The sequence below is a fragment of the Crocuta crocuta genome, unplaced genomic scaffold (genome assembly GCF_008692635.1).
Source record: "Crocuta crocuta isolate KB4526 unplaced genomic scaffold, BGI_CrCroc_1.0 scaffold352, whole genome shotgun sequence".
NCBI lineage: Eukaryota > Metazoa > Chordata > Mammalia > Carnivora > Hyaenidae > Crocuta > Crocuta crocuta.
In genome coordinates, this window is record NW_027532169.1 from 2,692,580 (window position 1) to 2,713,265 (window position 20,686).

Consider the following 20,686-nt stretch of genomic DNA (forward strand, 5'->3'; position numbering starts at 1 on the left):
AAAAAAAAAAAAAAAAAAAAAAAAAAAAGAATAAATAAATAACTTTTTAAAAAAGGAAGCTTTGGTCCACTTGCTTGAAGACCCATATGGGGGTAAGTCCTTTTCTGCCCGTTGGGCTTATGATACCCCAACACTGCCCTTTCTGCTTTCTCCATCCCTCCTTGGGGCCTCCCCTCCACTGCTCCCCAAATCTAAGTCTCCCCCAAAAGACACAGGAAACAATGCATTGTCTGCCCAGCAACCAAAGGCAATGCTGAAAACACCCAAGTGACCCCCGCAGTCCCAACCCACTCCCCTCACCCAGCAACCCCCAAATCCTGGGGGGACCGGAGGTGCGCAGACTACCAAAGGAGCCTCACCATCTGACGTCCCCGTGGCTCGTTGGGGCGACACTCCCCTCTTCGTTTTGGAGGGGGCCGCGCTGGAGGACCATGGGCCCCTCGCTGCCTGCCGGGTTTGGAGGAAAGTCAGGAGGGGCCGGGACAGAGCAGAAGGAACCATCGGATTCCTGCGGGGACTCCTGTCAATCCCCCGTGCGACAGGGCTGGGTGGGAGAAACTGCTCTGTTGCTCATGTAATTGTGTTGCTTAAGGACTACCTCTTCTTGTCTTTGTGTCACCGGGCAACTGCGTGGGGGCGGGGATGGGGGCAGGGTGGGAAGGGCTCCCCATTTTATATCAAAGGTGCTACATCTCTGTGATGGGGTGGGGCGGGGAAGGGGAAGGAATCACTGGTGCTATGGAAATCGAGACGCCCCACCCCCAGGCCAGCAAATGTTCCTTTTTGTTCAAAGTCTTTTTTTATTCTTTGGGGTTTTTTTTTTTCCCTTGCGGATGGGGACTCGTGAATTTTCTAAAGGTGCTATTTAACTTGGGGGGAGAGAGTGTCGCAGCTCTGCAAGCGCGCTCCTTTCCACCCCCTCTCCACCCCCCTGGCCGCCTCTCTCTCTCTCCACCTCTCTCTTCTCTCTCTCTCTGAAACCCCCTCCTCCTCAGCTGCACCCCATCCTCACAGCCTCTCTGTCCTGTGTCCTCTCTCTGGGTTCCAGAGCACAACTTCCCAAAGCACAAAGCAGTTTTTCCCCCTAGGGGTGGGAGGAAGCAGGACTCTGTACCTATTTTGTATGTGTATAATAATTTGAGATGTTTTTAATTATTTTGATTGCTGGAATAAAGCATGTGGAAATGACCCAAATCTATCGGTAGTGGCCTCCTAATTTTCTGCCCTGGAGTCTGGGGAGGGGAAATCTGGGGAAGGAAGGGCTTTGGGGGAGATGGGGGGTGGGGGTGGGCTCCCCTGTTTCTTACCCCTTCCCTCCTCCTCCTCACCTAGCACCCTCCACAGGCTCCCCCTGCCTCTCACCTCTCTTACGCCTTGTCCCTTCCCCTACCTCAAGCGGCCTTCGTGTCTCCCAAATGCCCTTCTTCCTTACAGAGCTGTACAGGCAACTGACACGTGCGGTAACACGCGGGCGTGCAAACACACGCCTCCCTTCAGATCCCAGGCCGACCGAACCCCAGGCCCACCCTCCCTCAACGCCACCGTCTCCGCTCCCGGCAGGCAGCCTGCAGGCTTGCGGGGACTGCGGCCCATGCGTAGCTGAGGGAGGTGGGACCGCCGTGGGGAGTACCTGGGAGCCCCTCATCCGGCCTCTCCTCCCTCCTGCTCACTCTGAGCCCCCTCCCCCCGCACCCCCAAGGAGCAACAAGCAGGCCAGCTGAGGGGAGTCCTGAGCCCGCCCTGAGGGCCTGTGAGGAGAGAGAGGAAGGCCTCCTGCTCCAGGGTTCCTGGGGAAGGAGGCAGGGAGCCTCCCCGGGGCCCTTGGAGAGCTGCCATCAAGGCACTGACAAGGTGCTGTCATGGAGGCGACAGGTGCCGACCCTGCTGAGCATGGGTCCCTCTTGGCCTTCTAAGTCCCTGTAACACTTGCGTGCGGGGAGGCCTGACAGGTCATTTTGCCCAGGCCCCTGCCTCCTGCCCATTCCTTATCCTTTAAAAAACAAAACAAAACAAAACAAAACAAAACTTGCTTCCGCTTCTTCCTCCTTCTCCCTCCTTTCCCTTTTCTCTCACCCCCTGCCTGCCCCCACCCCCTGCCTGCCTGTGAGCCTGAGGCCCCTGGAAGGAGGGTGACTGGTCAGCTCCCCAGTCGTAGGGAAGGGGGACAGCCGAGAGCAGTCACGGGGACACAGGGGTAGCCAGGGAGTCAGAATGCTGGAGCAGACTAGGCACCCAGAGATGTGGAGACAGGGAGGAGGCGAGGCTGTGTCCCCGCCCCACGCAGGGTCTGAGGGCCAACCTTCAAAGGCCAGAACGGCCCACGTCCCTCCCTCGGGTCTCAGAGAAATGGACAAGTCTACGGAGGCCATCGTCTGCAATACTAATGCCATCACCGTCATTAAGTGGCCATGATGATTAATTGCGCCTTTTCATAATTCATCGTTAGCACGTCTACCACAGTCTGGGCAGCGTAGAAAGGGAATTAGTCTAAAGTGGTTAAGAAAGTATGACATGCAAATGAAGGTTTCTTCATAGGCAAACTACCCGACCTTCCATGCTGATTGATGATGGGTGACTGCTTGATAACCCTCATCCACCGGGTGGGGTTGCATCCTGGCTGGCTCAGCCCCTGTCCCCTCCCCCCATAAGGCAACCAGGGTCCCCTCCCTTGCCCACACTTGTCACACTAGCCAAAAAGGGTGACACCAAACTCCCACATATGCACCCCACTTTCCACTTCCAGGCCTCTCTTTATGCCTCTTCCTCTGCCTGAGCTGATTGCTGTCATCTATGCCTGCTTTGTCCCCCAGCCTCCAGGCCACGCTCAAACGTCTCATGTGTCTCATGTCCCCTCATTCTCCTGAACGACCCAAGCCCGAGCCACCCCCCTCTGAGTTTCCAAAGCTCTCCGCACCGGCAAAAAATTTATCTCAGCCTTACCAGCAGGCACGGCCCCGGGGGGGCTGACCGAGGCCGGACGTCAGGTGTGCCCTGCAGGGCTGGGCACCGGGGCCTAGGCCACGACTTTCTGCAACCACGAAGTGCACTCTGCACCATCCACTACCACAGCCACTAGCCACACGTGGCTAGGGAGCCCCTGACATGTGGGTAAGGGCCCCCGAGGAACTCAGGTTTAAATTGTGTTGAACCGTAACGAATTTTAACAGCTGCAGGTGGCCAGAGGCCACGACATCTCTGGACGAACAGAGTGAACATGCCTCTTGCTCTGCGTGCACAAATCGACACATGGGGACCTGGGTGCATGTGTCTGCGGGCACATGAGGTGACAGCGACTGGCAGGGCCGTGGTGGCAGGTCTTGTGTGGCTGCGTTGTGCCGGGCAGCTCTGTGCCCGTCACGTGGTGTGAGGAGGCCAGGACAGGAGGGAAGGGGGACAAAGAGGCCATTGTACCACATTCCCAAACTCAAGCCCTCCTTTCTGCTGACATCACAGCCCCCTCCGTAGAGCTTCCAGACCCGGGCCGCCCCCTGTGTCGTGGCACAGCACCGGCTGTCCCGAGGGCCGCTCCACGGGACTCACGTTTGTCCTCCCTGTGACAAGATGGGCCACATTCCGACGGCTGATTTCTCAGTCAACATCAGGTGGAAAATTCTAGAAAAATTCGCGTGGATTTTTTACTGTTGCTGCTCTCTTCGAATCCCGGGTGCTTTTGGTGGTGTGAGCCCATCTCCTGGCAGGATATTTTTATGACCGAAATATGGCAGATTCCCCCTCCTTTGTGGGGGGTCAGCTCTTTACTCCTCAGCTGCCCAGGTGCCTACTTTCCTGGATGGACGTGAGTAAGCTTGAGGAGGGAAGAGGCTGGGAAAGGAGGGTGCTGAGCTGGGGCGTAGGAGCCTTGGGCAAGGGGGCACACGTGTAGAATGGGAGTGGGGGAGGGGGCTGCACAGGGGCCGTGAGCGTGGGAGGCTATGTGAGTGAGTGAGGCGGGTGCCACCCAGGCATCNNNNCCCCACTCACGTGTGGGTGTGTTGGGGGTGGGTGGGAGGGGTCTGTATATGTGGGAACCGCTTCCCCACACATGGCAACGGAAGAGACGCCATTTGAACTGAGAACGTAAGGGTCTAGCCTTGGGGACGTGTGTGTGCATAGGCATGACAGAGGGCAGAGGAGGGCCTGCGGGTGAATGGGGACAGCTGAGCAGGGAGGAGCAGGCAGAAACCAGGAAAGCCTGGGTATGGGGGAGACCATTGTCCTAAAGTCCCAGGGCCAGTGGCGCCCCGGCGCTGGGGAACAGCTGTGTCCCTGTTCTCTTCCTGCTGTGCTGCCAGCGGGCACCAAGTAGAGCTGAGAGATGTCCGCGGACCGGGAGGCAAGACCCCGGAAGAAGGATGGCCCTTATCTGGCAGAGCGAGCAGACCCTTACACGCCCGGAGGTGTGATGCCTTTTCAGAGCATGCGCATGGTCTGGAGGGAGGGGAGTCTGGTGCGAGCAGATGCTGGCGAGAGTGGGGTTTTCTCTGCACAAAAAAGGGGGAGGCAGGGGAGGATGGGGTGGGATGGGGACCAAAGTGCATTTTAGAATAAGGAGGCCCCATGTTCAAGTTCTAGGTGACTTTACTGCTGTGGGGCAGACCCTCCCCCGCCCCCGACCAACTCCTCAAGACTCTGGAATACTCAGGCCTGCACAGAGGTCTGGTATAAGGTGTTCTAGAAGGAGCAAGGGAAGGGGCCGAGTTCTGGGTGTGGGTCGGTCTGGAGTGGAGATAAAGGAAGAGCCAAGAAACCAGCGCCGCCCAGTAAAAGCACAATGGGGAGCCACACCTGTAATTTTCTTTTTTTTTGCTGCCATATGAAGACCATCAAAAGAAATGGGTGAAGTTAATTTTAATAATGTATTTGATTTAACCCACTGTACCCCCGAATATCATTTCACTGGGCAGCAGATCGGTGCCAGGAAGCATGGGAATTGCAGCCTCTGCCCCAAACTTGCAAGCAGAGTGGGAATCCTTCATGGGGCACAGAATTTAGATTGAGCTCATGTAACCTGGGCCTTGGGGGGTCAGGGGACCCCACAGGCCCCTGGTTTGGGGGTGATCATGTGAATGCTTGTGTGGAATGGTGTCTCCCCATCCCTGGGCGCCTCCCAGATGCCAGGCACTCATCTCATTTTCACAAATCCTTACAACAGCCCAAGGCGCTTATGATTAATGTCTTATGAGTAAACTAACCGTCAGAGCCGACATCCGAGTCCTGCTCACTCTGACCCTACATCCCAACAACACACCCTGCAAATTGTGTGTGTGTGTGTGTGTGTGTGTGTGTGTGTGTGTGTCAAGAGTAAGGGAGACACACGCCATGTGGGGACTGAGGCCGGCTGTAGGCAGGACACTGTGGCCCCCGCTCTGACAGAGCTCCTCCTCACGGATTGAGAGGTGGTGAAGAAACATCTAGAGACAAGCCAGGAGGGGCTCTGTTGAGGGTGAAGGTGCGTCACGGGGCACTACTGGCCGTGGGACTGGCGGAGCCCAGCGTGGAGCAGGGTGTGAGGCAGGGTCTCAGGGTGGGGGGGGGGGACACTGGGGCTACTTTCCCTTGGCTCTGGAGGGTGAGGCATGACCCCCGCTGGGATCTTGCCCCTCCGTGAGAAGAGAGGGCTGAGTACGTCCATGCCCTCCCCATGTGCCGCTGGGGGGGGGTGCACGCGCACACAGGCGTGTGCCCAGGCATGGTTCAGTGTCCTCTGCAGTCACGCCATCCTCCCAGCTACTTGTCTGGGCCACTTCCTCCCAGGCCGGCAGCCAGGCTCCCGTGTGCTCCTTGGAGCCAAGATCGCAAGGCAAAGCCGGGGAGCACAGGGAAGCGAGGGGCTGGCCTGGAGCTCCCCGTCGCTGGCGGGTGCGCAGGAAGGGCACGGAGGCCAGAGCTGGCCTGGCTGCAAGGGCGGGGGCACGGGCACCGGGAGGGGAGGATGGCCCCTTCCTCCAGGGGGCGGGGCCCGAGGAGGAGCACCCCAGAAACCAGGCTGGCAGCTCAGAGCCTCCCACCTGAGCGGATGCTGTGCGACTCCAGGTTTCGGCCAGACGAGGTGCCTCAAGGGAATGACGCATGAGGAGGCAGAAGCACTGTCTTATCAGCGGACCCTCGTGGTTGGGAGGTGGCCACCCCAACAGGCATTCGTTCAGTCAACAAACGTCTACTGAGAACCTCCCAGGTGCCCGCACTGCGCCTCTGCCTGCCTCCGCAGGTGCTTGCGGGGATAACTAACCAGCTAACTAACCAGCTAACTAACTAATCGACTAACCAACGGGTGTGGGATGCCCGGCAGGCAGGGGAACCGAAACATAACTGTAGAAACACGCGCAATGGCCTTGCTCACCAGCTTTGCCCCGAGAGGAGGAGTGACTTTCCTAAGGGCTCTGAGCACGCCCAGACCTGAGCATTCCCTCGGAACATCCGCACCCCCCCCAGCACCTACTGTGTGCAGCTCTGCCCCCGTCCCCAGTGGGCACACAGAATCCTGCCCTCCCGGCGCGTATGTCTGCGGTGGGAAGCCGGCCTGGGACAAGGACCCAGACACACACAGCATAGGCTCTCAGAGCACAGGGAGGGGGCTGGGTGCCCTAGAGGCAGGGGAGGGGGGGACGGAGGGGTTTCTCTGAGGTGCTGCCATTTGAGCAAAAACCAAAACAAGCGCGGTGAGGGGGCAGTTCCGTGGATGGGGGCGGGGGCGCTGGGAGATCCGGGCCAAGGCCTTGAACAGGAGCGAGCTGTGAGGCAGTGTGGCTGCGGTGGGCGTGGGAAGAGTGGGGATGAGGTCAGAGGGCTGGGCCGGGCCAGCACGCCCGGTCAAGAGCGTGGATCTTATTCTCAGTGTGACCGGACGGCGCCGGAAAGTCCAAAGCAGGGGGCGAGATTCCAGATCTGATCTTTCTCCTGCTGGAGCCCAGATTACAGAGGCAGGAGGGGCAGGGAGCCAGGGGAGGCTGTGCGGGGGGTCCAGGAGCCGGATCCTGTTGCCACACCGGGAAGGTCAGAGCACCGGGAAGGTCAGAGCCAAGGCCGCCAGAAGTGGACGGATTCAGGACACGCTTGAAGGTGCGGATTCCGGGGAATGAGAGAAAGCGCGGGGGGTCCAAGGGCACCCTCACCACCCCCTTGCCTATACATTTCGGACCATGTGGACGCAGTATTCACAGACCCAGCCGTCCTTGGGGATCCCTGGCCCAGGAGGCACCTCCGTTTAGACTGGGGGCTGCCCTCCCCATCGGCCCCCAAGCTCTCCCCACCGACTCCCACCATCCCCCCCCATCTCCGGGGAAGGGAAAACCCCAAGTGAGGCCCACGGGTTGGTTGAGAATCAGCTCCAGGACAGTGGGTAGATCCCAGGCTGAGTGGGATTTAGAGGCCACCGTGGCCCATGTCTTGCCCTTGTTTGCATTTTCTTGGAGACGCCATCTAGAGCCAGGGGCAGTAGGCAGGGGCCTGGTGGCCTGATGTGGTTGTAGCCACCTGGGAAAAACGAGCTCGGGCCTCTTCCCAACTAGCCGACCTCTCCAGAGCCAAGCTGGTGACACTCAGCTCAAGGGTTCCAGGTCGTGCAGCATCCTCTGGACCTTGGCCCCTGGAAAAGCCCACTAGGAAGGGGATCATTGAGCCCGGGCTCAGGGTCCTATGTGCCAACCCCTCTCTCCATGAACAGGCTGGTTTCCCTCGCAACATGAGTTACAAAGGGGCTCTTCCCCTAGGGGATCTCGACAGGTAAGAGCCTTTTGCTTCCAGAACCCTTCAGCCCTCCAGAAGGCAGGGTGGAGGTGGACATACCAGGTTCTAATCCAAAGTGCCACTTGCCTGCTCTGTGAGCTTGGGTAAGTTGCTTACTCTCCCTGGGCCTCCGTTTCCTCATCTATAAAATGGGGCTAATGATGCATCACTGTCAGGTTCACGTGAGGATTAAGACCAGGGCCACGGGGAGCAGGTCCCTCCCTCTTCCTTCCAGAGAGGTTGAGAAAACAGCAAAACGCCAAGAGTCCGAAGGGCAGGCTGGCAGCCCCCGGCTGACTCCGAGGGCTCCCAGGAGGCAGAAAGGGAAACCAAGGAAGCGAGTGCTGGTAGGAGGCTGCTGAGAAGAAGGTGCTGGTAGCAATAGGTGAGCAGCGCGGCAGCTCTTTATTTCAGGGAGGTTGTGACCTCAGACGCCCTCACCTCCCCGCTGCCGTCTCTCTGCTCATTCCAAGCCTGGGAGCTGTGAGGCCAGCAGCCGGAATCAGGAGGAAGGATGTGGCCGTGGGCCAGCTGCTCTGTGCATCGGGAGAGAAAGGATGACGCCTGGTCTGGACCGGGAACCGCAGAGGGAAGGGGTGAGGGGCTGTGAGGCTCAGGCCCTGGTCCTCTGCCTTCCTTGCCACCCCGGACCTCTGACCCCGAGGGTTTGGCATTGGGGGGCATAGCCCCAGCCCTGCTGAGCACCCCCACCACCGGTGCCCAGAGGAGCGGGCAGGCCTGTGTGCCCCTCCCCTGGCCCTCGCCCTCCCCACCCTCTGCCCCAGCCTTGAGACGGAGGCCTTGTTCCCAGAGATGAGGCCGGCACTGCGCGGCCAGACGCACCTGGGTGTGCCCTCAGCGCTGGTCCAGGATGAGGGGCACCTGGGCGCTGTCCACCTGGGGCGGCAGCCGCTCGCCCGTGCGCACGTTGAACATGGGCAGCGTGGAAAGCGGCCGGGGCACCTCTCGGCTGGAGGCCATCTGCCGGAGCTCCTCCGTGTTCCCGCGGATTGTGCAGTGGTGGACCATCTGGATGCTGGGGGCGCAGGGCCAGAAGAATCGTCGGCTCTGGGACTCAGCCCTTCTGGGGTGCAGCGTGCCACTGCCTCTGAGCCACCCTGCCGTCTCCCCCCCACCCCGGGGTGTAGGGGGAAACTCACACACACAATGGGTGAGGAGAGGGGACAAACAGGAAGGTCTTTGGGGACAGCTCAGTGTCCAGTAATGGAGGCATAGGTCGTGGGTATAGACAGCCTGGGTTCAAAGCTGTGTGGCCCTGGCAAGTTGCTTCACCACCCTGTGCCTCAGTTTCCTCAACTGTAAAATGGGGATACTGATAGAACTACCTCCTAGCGCCGGAGTAGGAATTAGAGGAGAAAAGCATTTAGAAAAGCGCCTGGAGTGTGGTAAGCACTTCTGAGATGCTAAGACAGGAAGAGATACCCACAGTGGATGTGTATTCCCAGAGGATGGTGTTTGCTGGGCTTTATGTTCTGAAGACCCTGTAGGACCCTTCTAGCACTCAGCTCCCTCCCCAAATACTCTCTCCTACCACTGACCATCCAGGGCTCCCCGCCTCATCCCTGTCTTAGTCTGGCGAACCCACCCCCTCCATCTCTTCCCCCTCCCCCTTTTGCTCCAGCTGTCTCCTGCCTGGCCTTGACATTCTTCTGGCTCCTCCCATATAGCCTCCCCTGCCTTTGTAGCTTGACCCCTCCCAACCGGCAGGCTCCTTGAGGCCTGCACCAGGCTCCGAGCTCAGTGGGCCTGAAATCCCCGCAGCCATCGGGAAGTTCTCTCTGAACTCTAGCCCCGGTTTCTTGTCAGAAGGCTCAGCCTTATTCCCACTTGGCGGTCTCAGGAACTTTCTGCTGTCTGGGGCAAGCTTCAGTTCATTCTGAGAAGGAGGGTAGCACCATGTAACCAGGCGCGAAGACCGGCTTTGGGCTTGGGTGTGACTTCTACTACTTAGTGGCCGTGTGACCTTACGCTACTCACTTAACTTCTCTGTGCCACGATGGCCTCGATTGTAATGCGGTTGCTGAACTAATTAAATGAGTCAATACAGGGAAAACAGGTATCTCCTGGTCAGCATCACCCAAGTGGTAGCTAATATTACGGAGAGCCTGCCATTGTTATCTTCATCATCAGCGCCGTGTTATTACAGTAGGGCACACTATTGTCCTCAGCCCCCCACCCCCACCCCGTAAAGGGACGTTTCCTAGCCCCTTTCCACGAACCCACCCGCATTTGTGAGTCCAGCCTGGAGGTCTTTTCCCAGGTGACTGGTCGACTGGTCACCAGGTGAAACAGCAAGAACCTTTCATCACAAACAATAAAGGGGTGGGGGCCCTAGGCAGGGCAGAAGCTACCCTACTTGCCTCTGGGCGACAGATCAAATGGGGGAGGGGCAGCGACGCCCACCCCTGTCCAAGCCTCAGCTAACGGACACCAACACCCACTAGAACCTGAGAGAATAGCCTACAGGGCAGGCTCTCGAGCTTTATGCTGAATGGGCCACACTCCTCCTTGGGGGCGAGGGAGTAGGACCGAGTCCTGTCTGGTTGGCGGGAGGAGGTGGAGCCACCCTAGAAGGCCAGGGGCGGATCGAGATGAGCTCTTGAGTCTGGAATTTGGCAAGCAGAGCCGTCCAAAACACAATTTTCCATTCCCAGGCAAAGGGGAGGCTGAGGGGGGAAAGGAAGCTAGAAGCGTGTGGCTGCTTCGGGCTGGAGGCAGCTGGGCAGGTACTGCCCTGGATAGGGAAAGAGCCTTGGTTAACGGGTCCCCTCCCCGCCCCCAGCCCCACATCTGGGTCTCATTACTCTGGCAACACACACAGGTGGAAAATGTTCCGGGGAATGTTTTTCCAGAGCAGGAACGGAAGCCAGACCCGCGCTGCCTTCCCCCACAGCCCTTCCACATCAGCACCTGGACAGACGGACGAAGGGACGGGGAGTCCTACGCACATGCACACGCACACACGCGCACACACACTCCACCACCAACACACAACGCTCGAGCCCTGTCTCCGGGACACACAGACCACACGAGAGGCTCAGGCTGGAGGACTTTGGGGCCAGCAAAATCTGATACAGACAGCAGAACCCACAATTTGTGGGTGCGTTTGAAAAAATGGGAGACACTGAATGAGCAAAACTACCAGTTGAATTTGTAGAAATGGATCAACACAAAATCCAAGCCAACAAGGTCTGATAAGGCGTGTGGTTACACCTGGTTATTGATTCCAGACTGATGGTTTTCCTGATACACGGACCCAGGAAAGCTGGCCGTTGGTAAAAATAACTGGTCGGAAAGAGAATTTCTGCGATGGCAGAAGATGTAATTGGTCAAATTTGGCACCAGCCCCAAAAAATTGAGGAATGAAATCTTCCTTGAAAAACTTACATGGAAAATCCCCCATCTCTATGGGAAGAAATTCTATCAAATAAAAATGAGAATAAGGGAGGACAAAAGACTCTTTCCATTGCTTTGTGATCAAAGACGATCAAGGAATCAAATCCACCTAGGTGAATTGAGGAATTACATTTCTGTTCACTCTGGAAAATATTTTCCCCATAAAAATCCACCAGTGTTGATGGGGCGCCTGGGTGGCTCAGTCGGTTAAGCGTCTGACTCTTGATTTCAACTTGGGCCATGATCTCATGGTTTGTGAGTTCAAGCCCTGCTGACAGCACAGAGACTGCTTGGGATTCTCTCTCCCTCTCTCTCGGCCCCTCCCCTCCTCTCAAAATAAATAAACTTTAAAAACTTCACAAATGTTGGTGTGATTCTGATTCTAAAAATGTTTGTACTCCTCAGCCCAATGGGTTGAGATGGTGGGGTCAAAATGGTGGGTTTGGAACGGGGCGGGGGGGCTTTCGTTTAGAAACACGCATACAGTGCACGGCCCCACCATGTGGGAGCCACCCATCCGCTCACACCACCTCAGCCCTTCTTCCCAGGGCAGCTGGCTGTCGGATGCCCACACTCTCTGGCAGCTCCCTCTTTGCCTCCCAGGAGGGAACAGTGGGGCCATTGTGACCCTCCCAGGATTCTGGTGGCCTCACAATGTCCCCCTGAGGTCACCACAGAGGTAACCTTGCTACCACCTGCACCTGAGTCACAAGTCCGTGAGGCCAGCCGGGGGTGATAATCCTTGGTCCCTCCTTCTGGCCACCCAGGGAAAGGCTTGGGCTGGAGCCCCCAGGAGCAGAGACTCCCCTCACCCACCGAGGAGGAACCCAGGGGAGACTTCCAGCCGCCACCCTGGAGGTCCTTGCGTCTAGCTCCCTTCACCCGCCCCAGGGAGAGATACAGAAAGACACTTCGCTGCCTCCCCCATCTGCACTCTTGGCCTCGAACCCTGGGCAGGGTGTGGACAGGCAGGCCAGCCCATCCGGAGCCCCTGGCCAGAGGGAGACTGGGCGCCGGGCCAGCCCCAATGTCCACCGGAAGCCTAACATGTCCAAGGTGATCCTGGGCGTTGTGGCGGACAAGGGGGCGCACGGCCGCGTGAGTCTGGCCACCCTGAAGAAGGCCATCGCCACCACCGGCTACAACATGACCCGAAGCGGCTGGCGCTTAAAGCGAGTGCTCAAGGGGCTGGTGGACAAGGGCATGCTCAAGCAGGTGACCGGCAAGGGGGCCTTGGGCTCCTTCCGCATTGGCAATAAGCATGCCTCCAAGGTCAAGTTCAGGTCCCAGAGCCGGGGCCGGTCTGGGCAGCGCCAGTCTGGGCGGCGCCGGCCTGGACAGCGCCGACCTGGCCTGCGCCGGCCTGCACAGCGCCAGTCAGGGCAGTGCCGGCCTGGACAGCGCCGGCCTGGGCAGCGCAGGTTGCTAGCAGGCTCCCAGAAGGGATACAAGCAGCTAAACAAGGGGATTCGCAGGGTGGCCAGAGGCCGACGCAATTAACGAGGCAGGCCAGGTGAGCAGGCAGGGGTGCCCGGCCTGCCAAAGGCTCAGTGCCGTGGGAATAAAAGGAGCCTAACTTACTTCACATCTGCCTCCTGGAATCTTTGGGGCTCGGGGCTGCAAAGGGAAAGAAGGCTGGGAACGGGGGATGGGTAAGGCTGTGGGGAGTGGGAACATGGGCAAAATAAGGGTGAGATGGGTTTGGGAAGGGCTGGGGGAACTGAAAGCATCCACAGACATTAGCTAGTTCAAGGACAACGTCAGGTGGCAGGTGGAGAAACCAGGGCCCAGAGAGTATCATGGTAATTGTGTGGCGAACCCAGCCCAGAACCATACAGTGTGAGTGTGTGTGTGTGTGTGTGTGTGTGTGTGTGTGTGCAGCCTCTTAAGTGGCTTCTCAAACCCTTTCTCCCAGGGTGGCGACAAGCCCCCAGACCTGGCTGGGTCCCCTCCCTTCCCGCATCCCAGGTTAAAGTCTTCCATGGAGACCGGAAAATGAGAAGGCCGGGCCAGGATAGGTCAAACCCACCAACCAGCCAGCCCAGCGTTGGAGCTCAGGGGCCAGGGCGGACCCCCTCATCCCAGAGCAGTCTGGCTTGTCTGAGCTGCTCACAGAGGTTGGAGGGTCCAGCCTAACAGTCTGGGGGGGCTCCTACCCAGCCCCCAGCTTTCCCCTACTCACTCAGAAGTGGCCAGGTCTCTCTTCAGCCTGTGGACAAGCAAGGGAGGGGATTAGCTATTATCCTCAAGCCCCTCCTGATTCCAGGCCAAGCAAGAGGTCCCCCACACCTTTCCTGGCGGAGGACCCCACTCTCCAAGGGGTCTGTGTCCCCAGGCAAGCCACAAGGACATGGGGTGGCAGCCCCAGTGCCCTCCCTGGCCTCTGTCTCCCACACTCACCGTCCCTCCCGCCGGCAGCACATGATGTAGGCCAGCAGCACCGTGAGCAGCAGAGCCACCAGCAGTGGCACCAGGAGGGTGACCAGCGCATCAGTGAGGAAGTCTCGGGCCGTGGCCTCAGTGGGTGGGCAGAAGAACGGGTCATGCTCCAGGATCCCATCGCCGGGGGTGGGCACCTCGTCTGCAGGCTCCGGGACTGACTTATCCACCTGTTCAGAGAGCCCAGTTGGCTAGACACAGAGACCCCAGGGGGACAGGCAGGGGTGCCCCATGCAATGACAGGACTTCCTCCTGCTTGCCTCCCCCAGTTTGGGTGACCTAGCAGGGCAAGCCCAGGGATAAGAACCAAGAGGGAAAATCCGGGAGAGGCAGGTGCACGCTGTGGTTCGAGCACACCTCTAGGGTCCTATCTCTGGGGCGGTGGTGAGGGTCAACCGTGTGGATTCGATACTGTCTAGCACACAGCAAGTGCTCAGAGCTGTTGATTATCAGTCTTTGGCTGCACTGTCGGTCCATTCACAGGGACAGAGTGTTCCAGGGGTTCCAGCCTGGGGAGTCAGGGTCTCCAGGAACCCTAGATAATTCTGGTCGATAGCCCAAAGAGCAGTAGCGAGCATCTCCGGTTTCTAACTTGGAGGTGGAAACTATCTGGAAACGATCACAGGCAGATTTGCCAGGTGACACGTTAGAAGGAAGCAGACAGAGCTGTCCTCAAGAGTCTCCTGGTGGAGAAAGGGTTCTAGAACTGCCCCTACCGGAGTGAACGTGAACGTGAACGTTGTCCCTAACGTTGGGACTGCTGGAGGCGGGAGATCCCTCTCCTGGATTATGGACTCTGTCGCCCTCTTGTGGGACGAGGTGGAACTTCAGAGCGCGCGCATTCGAGCANTATATACTCAGAAACGGGAACAGAGAGATGGGGTGAGAGGAGGGGTAGCGGGGAGACTGTGCTGGGGGGCATGCCCCATCCCCATCCCCAGAGCCAGGGTCCCTCCTCACCAGGGACACATTGCACCAGTCTACGCGAAAGTGAGGTGCCAAGGTGTCGTAGCAGGACAGAAGCGGAGGCTGGCCCTGGGCACAGCGAGCGTGGCTGTCGGGAGATGCCACCATCTTCAGGCAGGTGGAGAAGGGTGAGGCAGAGCCCACCTTGATGTAAACCCTGGGCCCAGACAGAAGCCACGGTTAACCAATTCGGGGTGTCACTGGGCACTGGAGATCCGGGGGTTGGCAGGGCCACCTTGAGACCTAGGTTACAGTGAGAGGACATAGCACCACGGTCTTCTAGGGGGCCTTACACTGCCAGGAATGTCTTTTGACAGCTGGATCTTTTACGTCCTCATGGGGTACCAGGGAGTGCAGAGTTTGGGGTCACTAAGGTTTGGGCCCGAGGAAGGCAAGAAGATGAAGAAGGGGTGGCTAGAGGGAAGTGGACAGTGATATGATACTAGGCGGTACACGTGGGTGTGGTGAGGGTGCACGAAGGTGCTCCACGCCCACCACCTGGAAGACGCAGCTGCCGCCTCCTCCAGGAGGCCCTCCTGGATTGCACCCTTACCCTTCCTTGCGACCCTCGATGGGAAGGGGGACGCGACCCCCACGGTCCAAGGCAGAAGTGATGTTGAGTAGCTGGAGCTCCCCTGACTCCCAGAGCCCTCTCAAGGCTGTGAGGAAGCGACTGGCGGGCGTCGAGGGCAGCACCTCCTCCACATCGTGGCTGCGGACTAGGAACTCCGCCTGGTAAGGCAGCAGGGGTCCTGGAAATGCCAGGTGGGCGCCCAGTTCTGCACGGATTCTTCCCAAACCTCCTCCCCCTTACCCTCCCCCACCCGGCTCAAGCTCCTCCCAGGTCCCCGGACTTCTCCCTTCCTCCCTAAAATCCCACGCATCACAGGCCCCAAACGCCCTTCCCTGCCCTTCCCTTCCCTTCCCGTGGCCTCAACAACTTGCCCGAGGCCCCACACACTGTCGGCAGAGCAGCCAATTATCTAACTCCAGCGCCCGCCTCCCACTACTGCCCCAAGTGTCCCCTTCACACCCCCTCCCCCCTCCCCAGGGAAATCCCCCCAGAGGGGTGTGGCGAGTGGGGGGCGGCAGGGGGATGTCTGGTGGTACCTTCTGGGTCCCCAATCAACAGCACCAGCCTCTGCCGGGTGGTGTCAAAGGTGTCCCGATTGTAGGCTACGACCTGGCAGGGGAGGGGAGGGGGAAGAGGGCCGAGGGATGGGGTTAGGGGAGAAGACGCGTGGAGCGGCCAGAGCCGCCCTCCAATAAGAGGCATCTAAATTGTGTAAACGAACATGAACGCATGCCCACGTGGGACCCAGCCACTGGGGTCCCTGCTGGTACCTCGATGACCTGGCGCCCACGATCTTCTGGGGTGGGGGTGCCGTAGAGGAAGCCAGGGTGGTGGGGGCTGCGCTGGGTGTAGCGGAGCCACCGAGGCAGGTCTGGGTGTCCCTGGAGGTGGGCGTGGTAGGTGATAGGGACGGTGGGCGGGACATCTGGCGGAAGGGAGGAGATTGGAGAAACGACAGGAGCCTTCAGGAGACCAAGCCCCCGGCCAGTCACCAGCAGCCCACCGCCGCCCTTGGGGCCCCTCTCACCGACGTGCTCAGGCAGACTCGGGAAGGCTTCCTGGTTCAAGGTGTGTACAAAGACGCGGCCCACCAGAGGCTGAAGGGTGGTCTGCTGGGCGTCTGTGTCCCCCAGCCCTGCCAAGAAACCCGTGGGGACCCCACAACCCCAAACACACACGTCAGCCTTCCTCTAAGGCAGGGGATANCGCCGCCCTTGGGGCCCTTCTCACCGACGTGCTCAGGCAGACTCGGGAAGGCTTCCTGGTTCAAGGTGTGTACAAAGACGCGGCCCACCAGAGGCTGAAGGGTGGTCTGCTGGGCGTCTGTGTCCCCCAGCCCTGCCAAGAAACCCGTGGGGACCCCACAACCCCAAACACACACGTCAGCCTTCCTCTAAGGCAGGGGATAAGCTGCTGGTGCCCCTATGAGACTGGAGAAGGGGGGTGGGTGCCTCCCAGGAAAGGACAGAGTGCAGCCCTGGCTGTGCCAAGTCCTAGAGCTTTGTTGGTTTGGGTCCATGGGAGCCCCCCTCCCCCACTCATTTTAGGCTTCCTTTGAGGAGTCACAGTCAGCGAGGGCTGCTATCTGACCGAGGGGTGTGAGTGGGGGTGGGGGGGGATGTGTGTTAAAGGCACTTGGAAGAGAACCCTTAAGAATGCTGAGCGTCTGGCAGGCTGGAGGGGAGGGGCAGAGGGAAGGAACTTTTGGAGGAGGTGGGTAGCCATTCTGGAACTCTCTCTCCTTTCCCCTAATACACAGGGGGAAGGGGGACCCACAGAGGCCAGGAAAAGCTGAGCAAATGAGATCCTGTGCGCCAGGGAGAGTATCTGCCCCAGCGGATCCCCACACCCTCACTGGGCCCCGATACCCACGGCCAAATTTAGCCTGGGCCTAGAAAGAAGGCAGACCAGCCGGCCCATTAAAGGGCCGACAACGCCCCGGGCTTGTGCCGTCAGGCCCACCTCGGCCAAGGGTGCCCCACCCTTCAGGGCTCCCAGCCCCCCACTTCCCGGAGCCCTATCCCCAGCCCCATTTCCCTGGACCTTCCACCAGACACAGCATTAACACCCCAAAGTCCTTCTGGCTCCTGACCCCAGACTCCTCCCCCAGGGGACCTCTGTACTTCCACCTCTTCACCCCTAAATCCTGTCCCTTCATCCTGGGCCTCCTCCCAGAAGGCCCCAACTTGCCCACAAGGAGAAGAATCCAGATTAGTGCTGCTGCCATGGCTGCCCTGGCCTGCCCGTTCCTGTGAGTGACAGAGACAGGAGCAGGGGGGAGGAGAGAGGGAGGAGGGAGGGAAGGGAGGGAAGGAGAGAGGAGGAACCACGGGGAAGGTGTCCCAGAGCAGCTGGCCCCAGCTTCTGCCAGTGGGTCCCTCCCCAACCCCACCCAGAGCAGGCACTGAATCTGGGGTGGACATTCTTCCCATGACAAGGTCCTCTGATGATTCCCCCCCACCCTGGGGGCCAGAGAGTGTTTTCTAAGCCACCAACGTGAATACCTCAGTCCCCCCTGAAAACACTAAGGGCTCCCCTTGCCCCGAGTCTCCGGCTATCAGTGGCTTTCAGACCCTGCCTGTACCTGGCCATCGTGTCCAGAATCCTCTCCTCTCTCCCCACCACCAACGACACACACACGACCCCAGGCTTCTGCGCAGCCTCACTCCACCCCCCCAAACCCCCATCCCTAACCCCCACCCCCAGACCAACATGCTCTCATAAGCCTCCTAAGTGCTTTGCACAAGCTTGGAGCTCCCTGTCTGCCCTCATCCAGGAGGCAAAACCAACTCACCAGCAAAGGACTCACCCTGAAGTCCCTCCTTCCGCTAGGCTGAGCTGGGTGTCCCCTCGGCCCCTGTGCAATCCTCGAGGGGTGGGCTAGAGTCTTATTATCTTCTTATCCCTGGACCTGGCACAGGCAGGTGTAGGGGACTAGGTGACAGCCTCCTTAATGGTACGCTTAATAGCTGGGGGCCCGTTCACCCAGCCCTTATCCCCAGACCAAGGACCCTCAGCGTGTACCCCAGGTCTGGGAAGACAGAGAGCCCCGGACAGGGACAGGGAGTGGAAGAGGTAGCGCAGGCGTGGATGCCTGCAGGCCTGGAGCAAATCCCACCTTGACCGCCGCTCAGCCAGAGACGGTGGCCTTGAAAAACTCAATAGCCCTCTCTAGGCTCTGTTCCCACCACTACAGCCTGGCCAGAATAGTGCTTACTTCCCGAAGCCTCAGCATCAGGAACTCGGTGCCTACTTACAGAGCACCTGCTGTGTGCCAGGCACGAAGGAAGCCGAGATGGGCAGAACCCTGCCTCCCATGGAGCTTGCACGTCCCCTCCCCACCCCCCTCACCCCCCTCGGGTAATGACAGGTAACCCCTGCCTGCTACTCCGCTCTGGGCTTTACACACATTTCCGGACAGTAAGTCATTCCATTCCCCTAGCGGTTCCGTGAGGCCAGGGTTACTTTCATCCCCATTTCCAGATGAGACAAGTGAGGCAGGAGGGCTGCACGGCTTCCCCAAGGTCAATAGACCAGCTGGAGGCGCGTGAACCGCTTAGTCCAGTGTGGTCCACTGGACCCGGCTGATGTGCTTGCTGGTGGGGTGCCCCTCCCCTTCCTTCGCGCCTCTGCCCAAGGATCTCGGTCCAGGTGTGAAGGGGGCGGATGCCCTTCTGTTTGGGGGCTTCCTGGAGCAGGCAGACGGGGACTCTCCCTAGATGCCCTGAGGAGGAGGCAGAGAACCACAGGTGCCAGGGCTCCAACATTCTCGGTGTGGGGGTGAGTGTCCCTCCTGCGCCCTTAGATGAAGGGCACTGTCATCTCACCGCCATACCTAACACCCCAAGCAAGGACGCCTGGACCAGTTCCCGTGGGGACTGGGGGGCGGGGTGTTGGCCTGCCCACGGGAATGACCAGTGAGCGCAGGATACTTAGTGCTCATCATTTTGCTCCCTCCCCACCTGACCATCCCACCCCTCCCTGGAGAGCCACCAGATTCCAGAGTCAGCGTCCACTCAGGCTCTCGGGCCAGGCAGGCACTGTCCCGGAATTACCTTGGCACCACTCTGCCTTCTCAGAGATGGGGGGCATGAGGGAGGAAGGTTCTGGAGACAGAGCGAGAGTCACAGGGCTCTGGGGGAGCAGGCAGAGGTGGCAGAGACTGGCCAGCAGCCCAGGCCTCAGCCCCTCCGTGGCTCCATGTGACTCGTCTGCTATATTTGGAGCCATTCATGCACACCCTCAGCTGTTTTGAGGTAGAAGTGCCCGAACCCAGTGCCGCCGGGCCCTCAGAGGCCAGCTTCCTTACAGATCCTTCTCCCCCCTCCTCCAAACCAGGGGAGCCAGGGACTGTGCCAGGAGCCAGGTGGAAGCCCCCCGTGGCCCACCAGGGGACCTCTCCAACTCAGGGCTGTTTGGATTGCAATCTGCCTCTGTAACTCTCAACATCTGTGTTCATTGGGACCTGGGTGGGGAGGGGAGCAGGTTCTGGGTCACAGCATCCTTCGACTTCTTAGTCTGCAAATGTTACATAAAACCAAAGCCTACAGGGGAGCCTGGGTGGCTCTGTCATTGGTTAAGCGTCCAGCTTCGGCTCAGGTCATGATCTCATGGTTCATGAGTTCGAGCCCCTTGTCAGGCTCTGTGCTGACAGCTCAGAGCCTGAAGCCTGCTTCGGATTCTGTGCCTCCCTCTCTCTCTGACCCTCCCCTGCTCACGCTCTCTCTCTCTCTCTCTTTCTCTCTCTCTCAAAAATAAGTATACATTTAAAAAATTAAACAACAAAAACAAAATGAAAGACTACAGAATAAAAGAATGAGCCTTCACCCGGCTTCAACAGCAACTCGTGACCAGTCTTCTGTCACATACACCGCACCTGACTCTCCCTCCTGTTTGATTTCCTCTGTCAACACTTTGGCATGTATCTTTGAAAGATAATGACTCTTTTCTAAACAATCACAATTGTTACACCTGGTGCCTTAGTATTCTTTAAAGTTAATAATAATTCCTTAAATCAGATCTATAGTGTTCAGATTTCCAGCTCTCAAAAATGTCTTTTTTTTTTTTTTTACAATGCATTTGTTTGAACCAGGATCCAAATAAGGTACACGCACTGCAACTGATTCATGTGTCTCCTTTATATCTCTTTAAATTCATAGGTTTTCTATCCAATCCTCTCTCTCTCTCTCACTGTCTCTCTCTCTCTGTGTGTCTCTTTCCTTGAAGGAACCAGGTCATTTGTGGTGCAGTTTTCCAGTCTGGGTTTTGCTGATTGTATTTCTAGGGTGTTCTTTAACATGTCTCTCTGACCTCTGTACTTCCTGTAAATTGTATTTCCCGTACATTGTTATTTCCTGCAGATTGTGGTTGGATTGAGGGTCCTGATCAGGTGTGGGTTCTATTTTCTTTGGCAGGACCACGGGCAGCCGCTGGTGCTCTGTGCCTCGTCCATCAGCGCTTTCCCCTCTCCCCAACACGGTGATATTCACATTCAGTCACTCCTTCCTTTATTAGCTGGAATAATTCTAGGTACAGCAAGTGCCCCTCACTCACTTCCTGTTTGGT

At 58.5% G+C, this 20,686-nt stretch overlaps 1 protein-coding gene and 1 long non-coding RNA gene across 4 annotated transcripts; one reads left to right on the forward strand and one right to left on the reverse strand.

The window, feature by feature from the left end:
* The first annotated feature begins 3,520 nt into the window (after positions 1 to 3,520).
* LOC144242066 (uncharacterized) lies at positions 3,521 to 11,486 on the forward strand. 3 transcript variants are annotated; one of them, XR_013338288.1, is made up of 7 exons: positions 3,521 to 3,796; positions 4,293 to 4,397; positions 6,034 to 6,175; positions 6,836 to 7,059; positions 7,664 to 8,110; positions 8,199 to 8,896; positions 10,568 to 11,486. It is a non-coding gene; the product is annotated as an uncharacterized LOC144242066 (long non-coding RNA). The 3 variants fall into 3 exon arrangements; XR_013338290.1 differs by having other exon boundaries at positions 10,599 to 11,486; XR_013338289.1 differs by lacking the exon at positions 4,293 to 4,397.
* On the reverse strand, positions 8,108 to 17,361 carry SGCA (sarcoglycan alpha). The gene is made up of 10 exons (XM_077776829.1): positions 17,312 to 17,361; positions 16,352 to 16,459; positions 15,892 to 16,046; positions 15,658 to 15,730; positions 15,101 to 15,299; positions 14,542 to 14,704; positions 13,543 to 13,751; positions 13,325 to 13,351; positions 8,569 to 8,761; positions 8,108 to 8,294 (listed from the first exon to the last, which is right to left on the reverse strand). Exons 1-9 carry the CDS (start codon positions 17,346 to 17,348, stop codon positions 8,581 to 8,583), a joined length of 1,152 nt encoding a protein of 383 aa, XP_077632955.1. The 5' UTR covers positions 17,349 to 17,361; the 3' UTR covers positions 8,108 to 8,294; positions 8,569 to 8,580.
* Between the last annotated feature and the right edge of the window lie 3,325 nt (positions 17,362 to 20,686).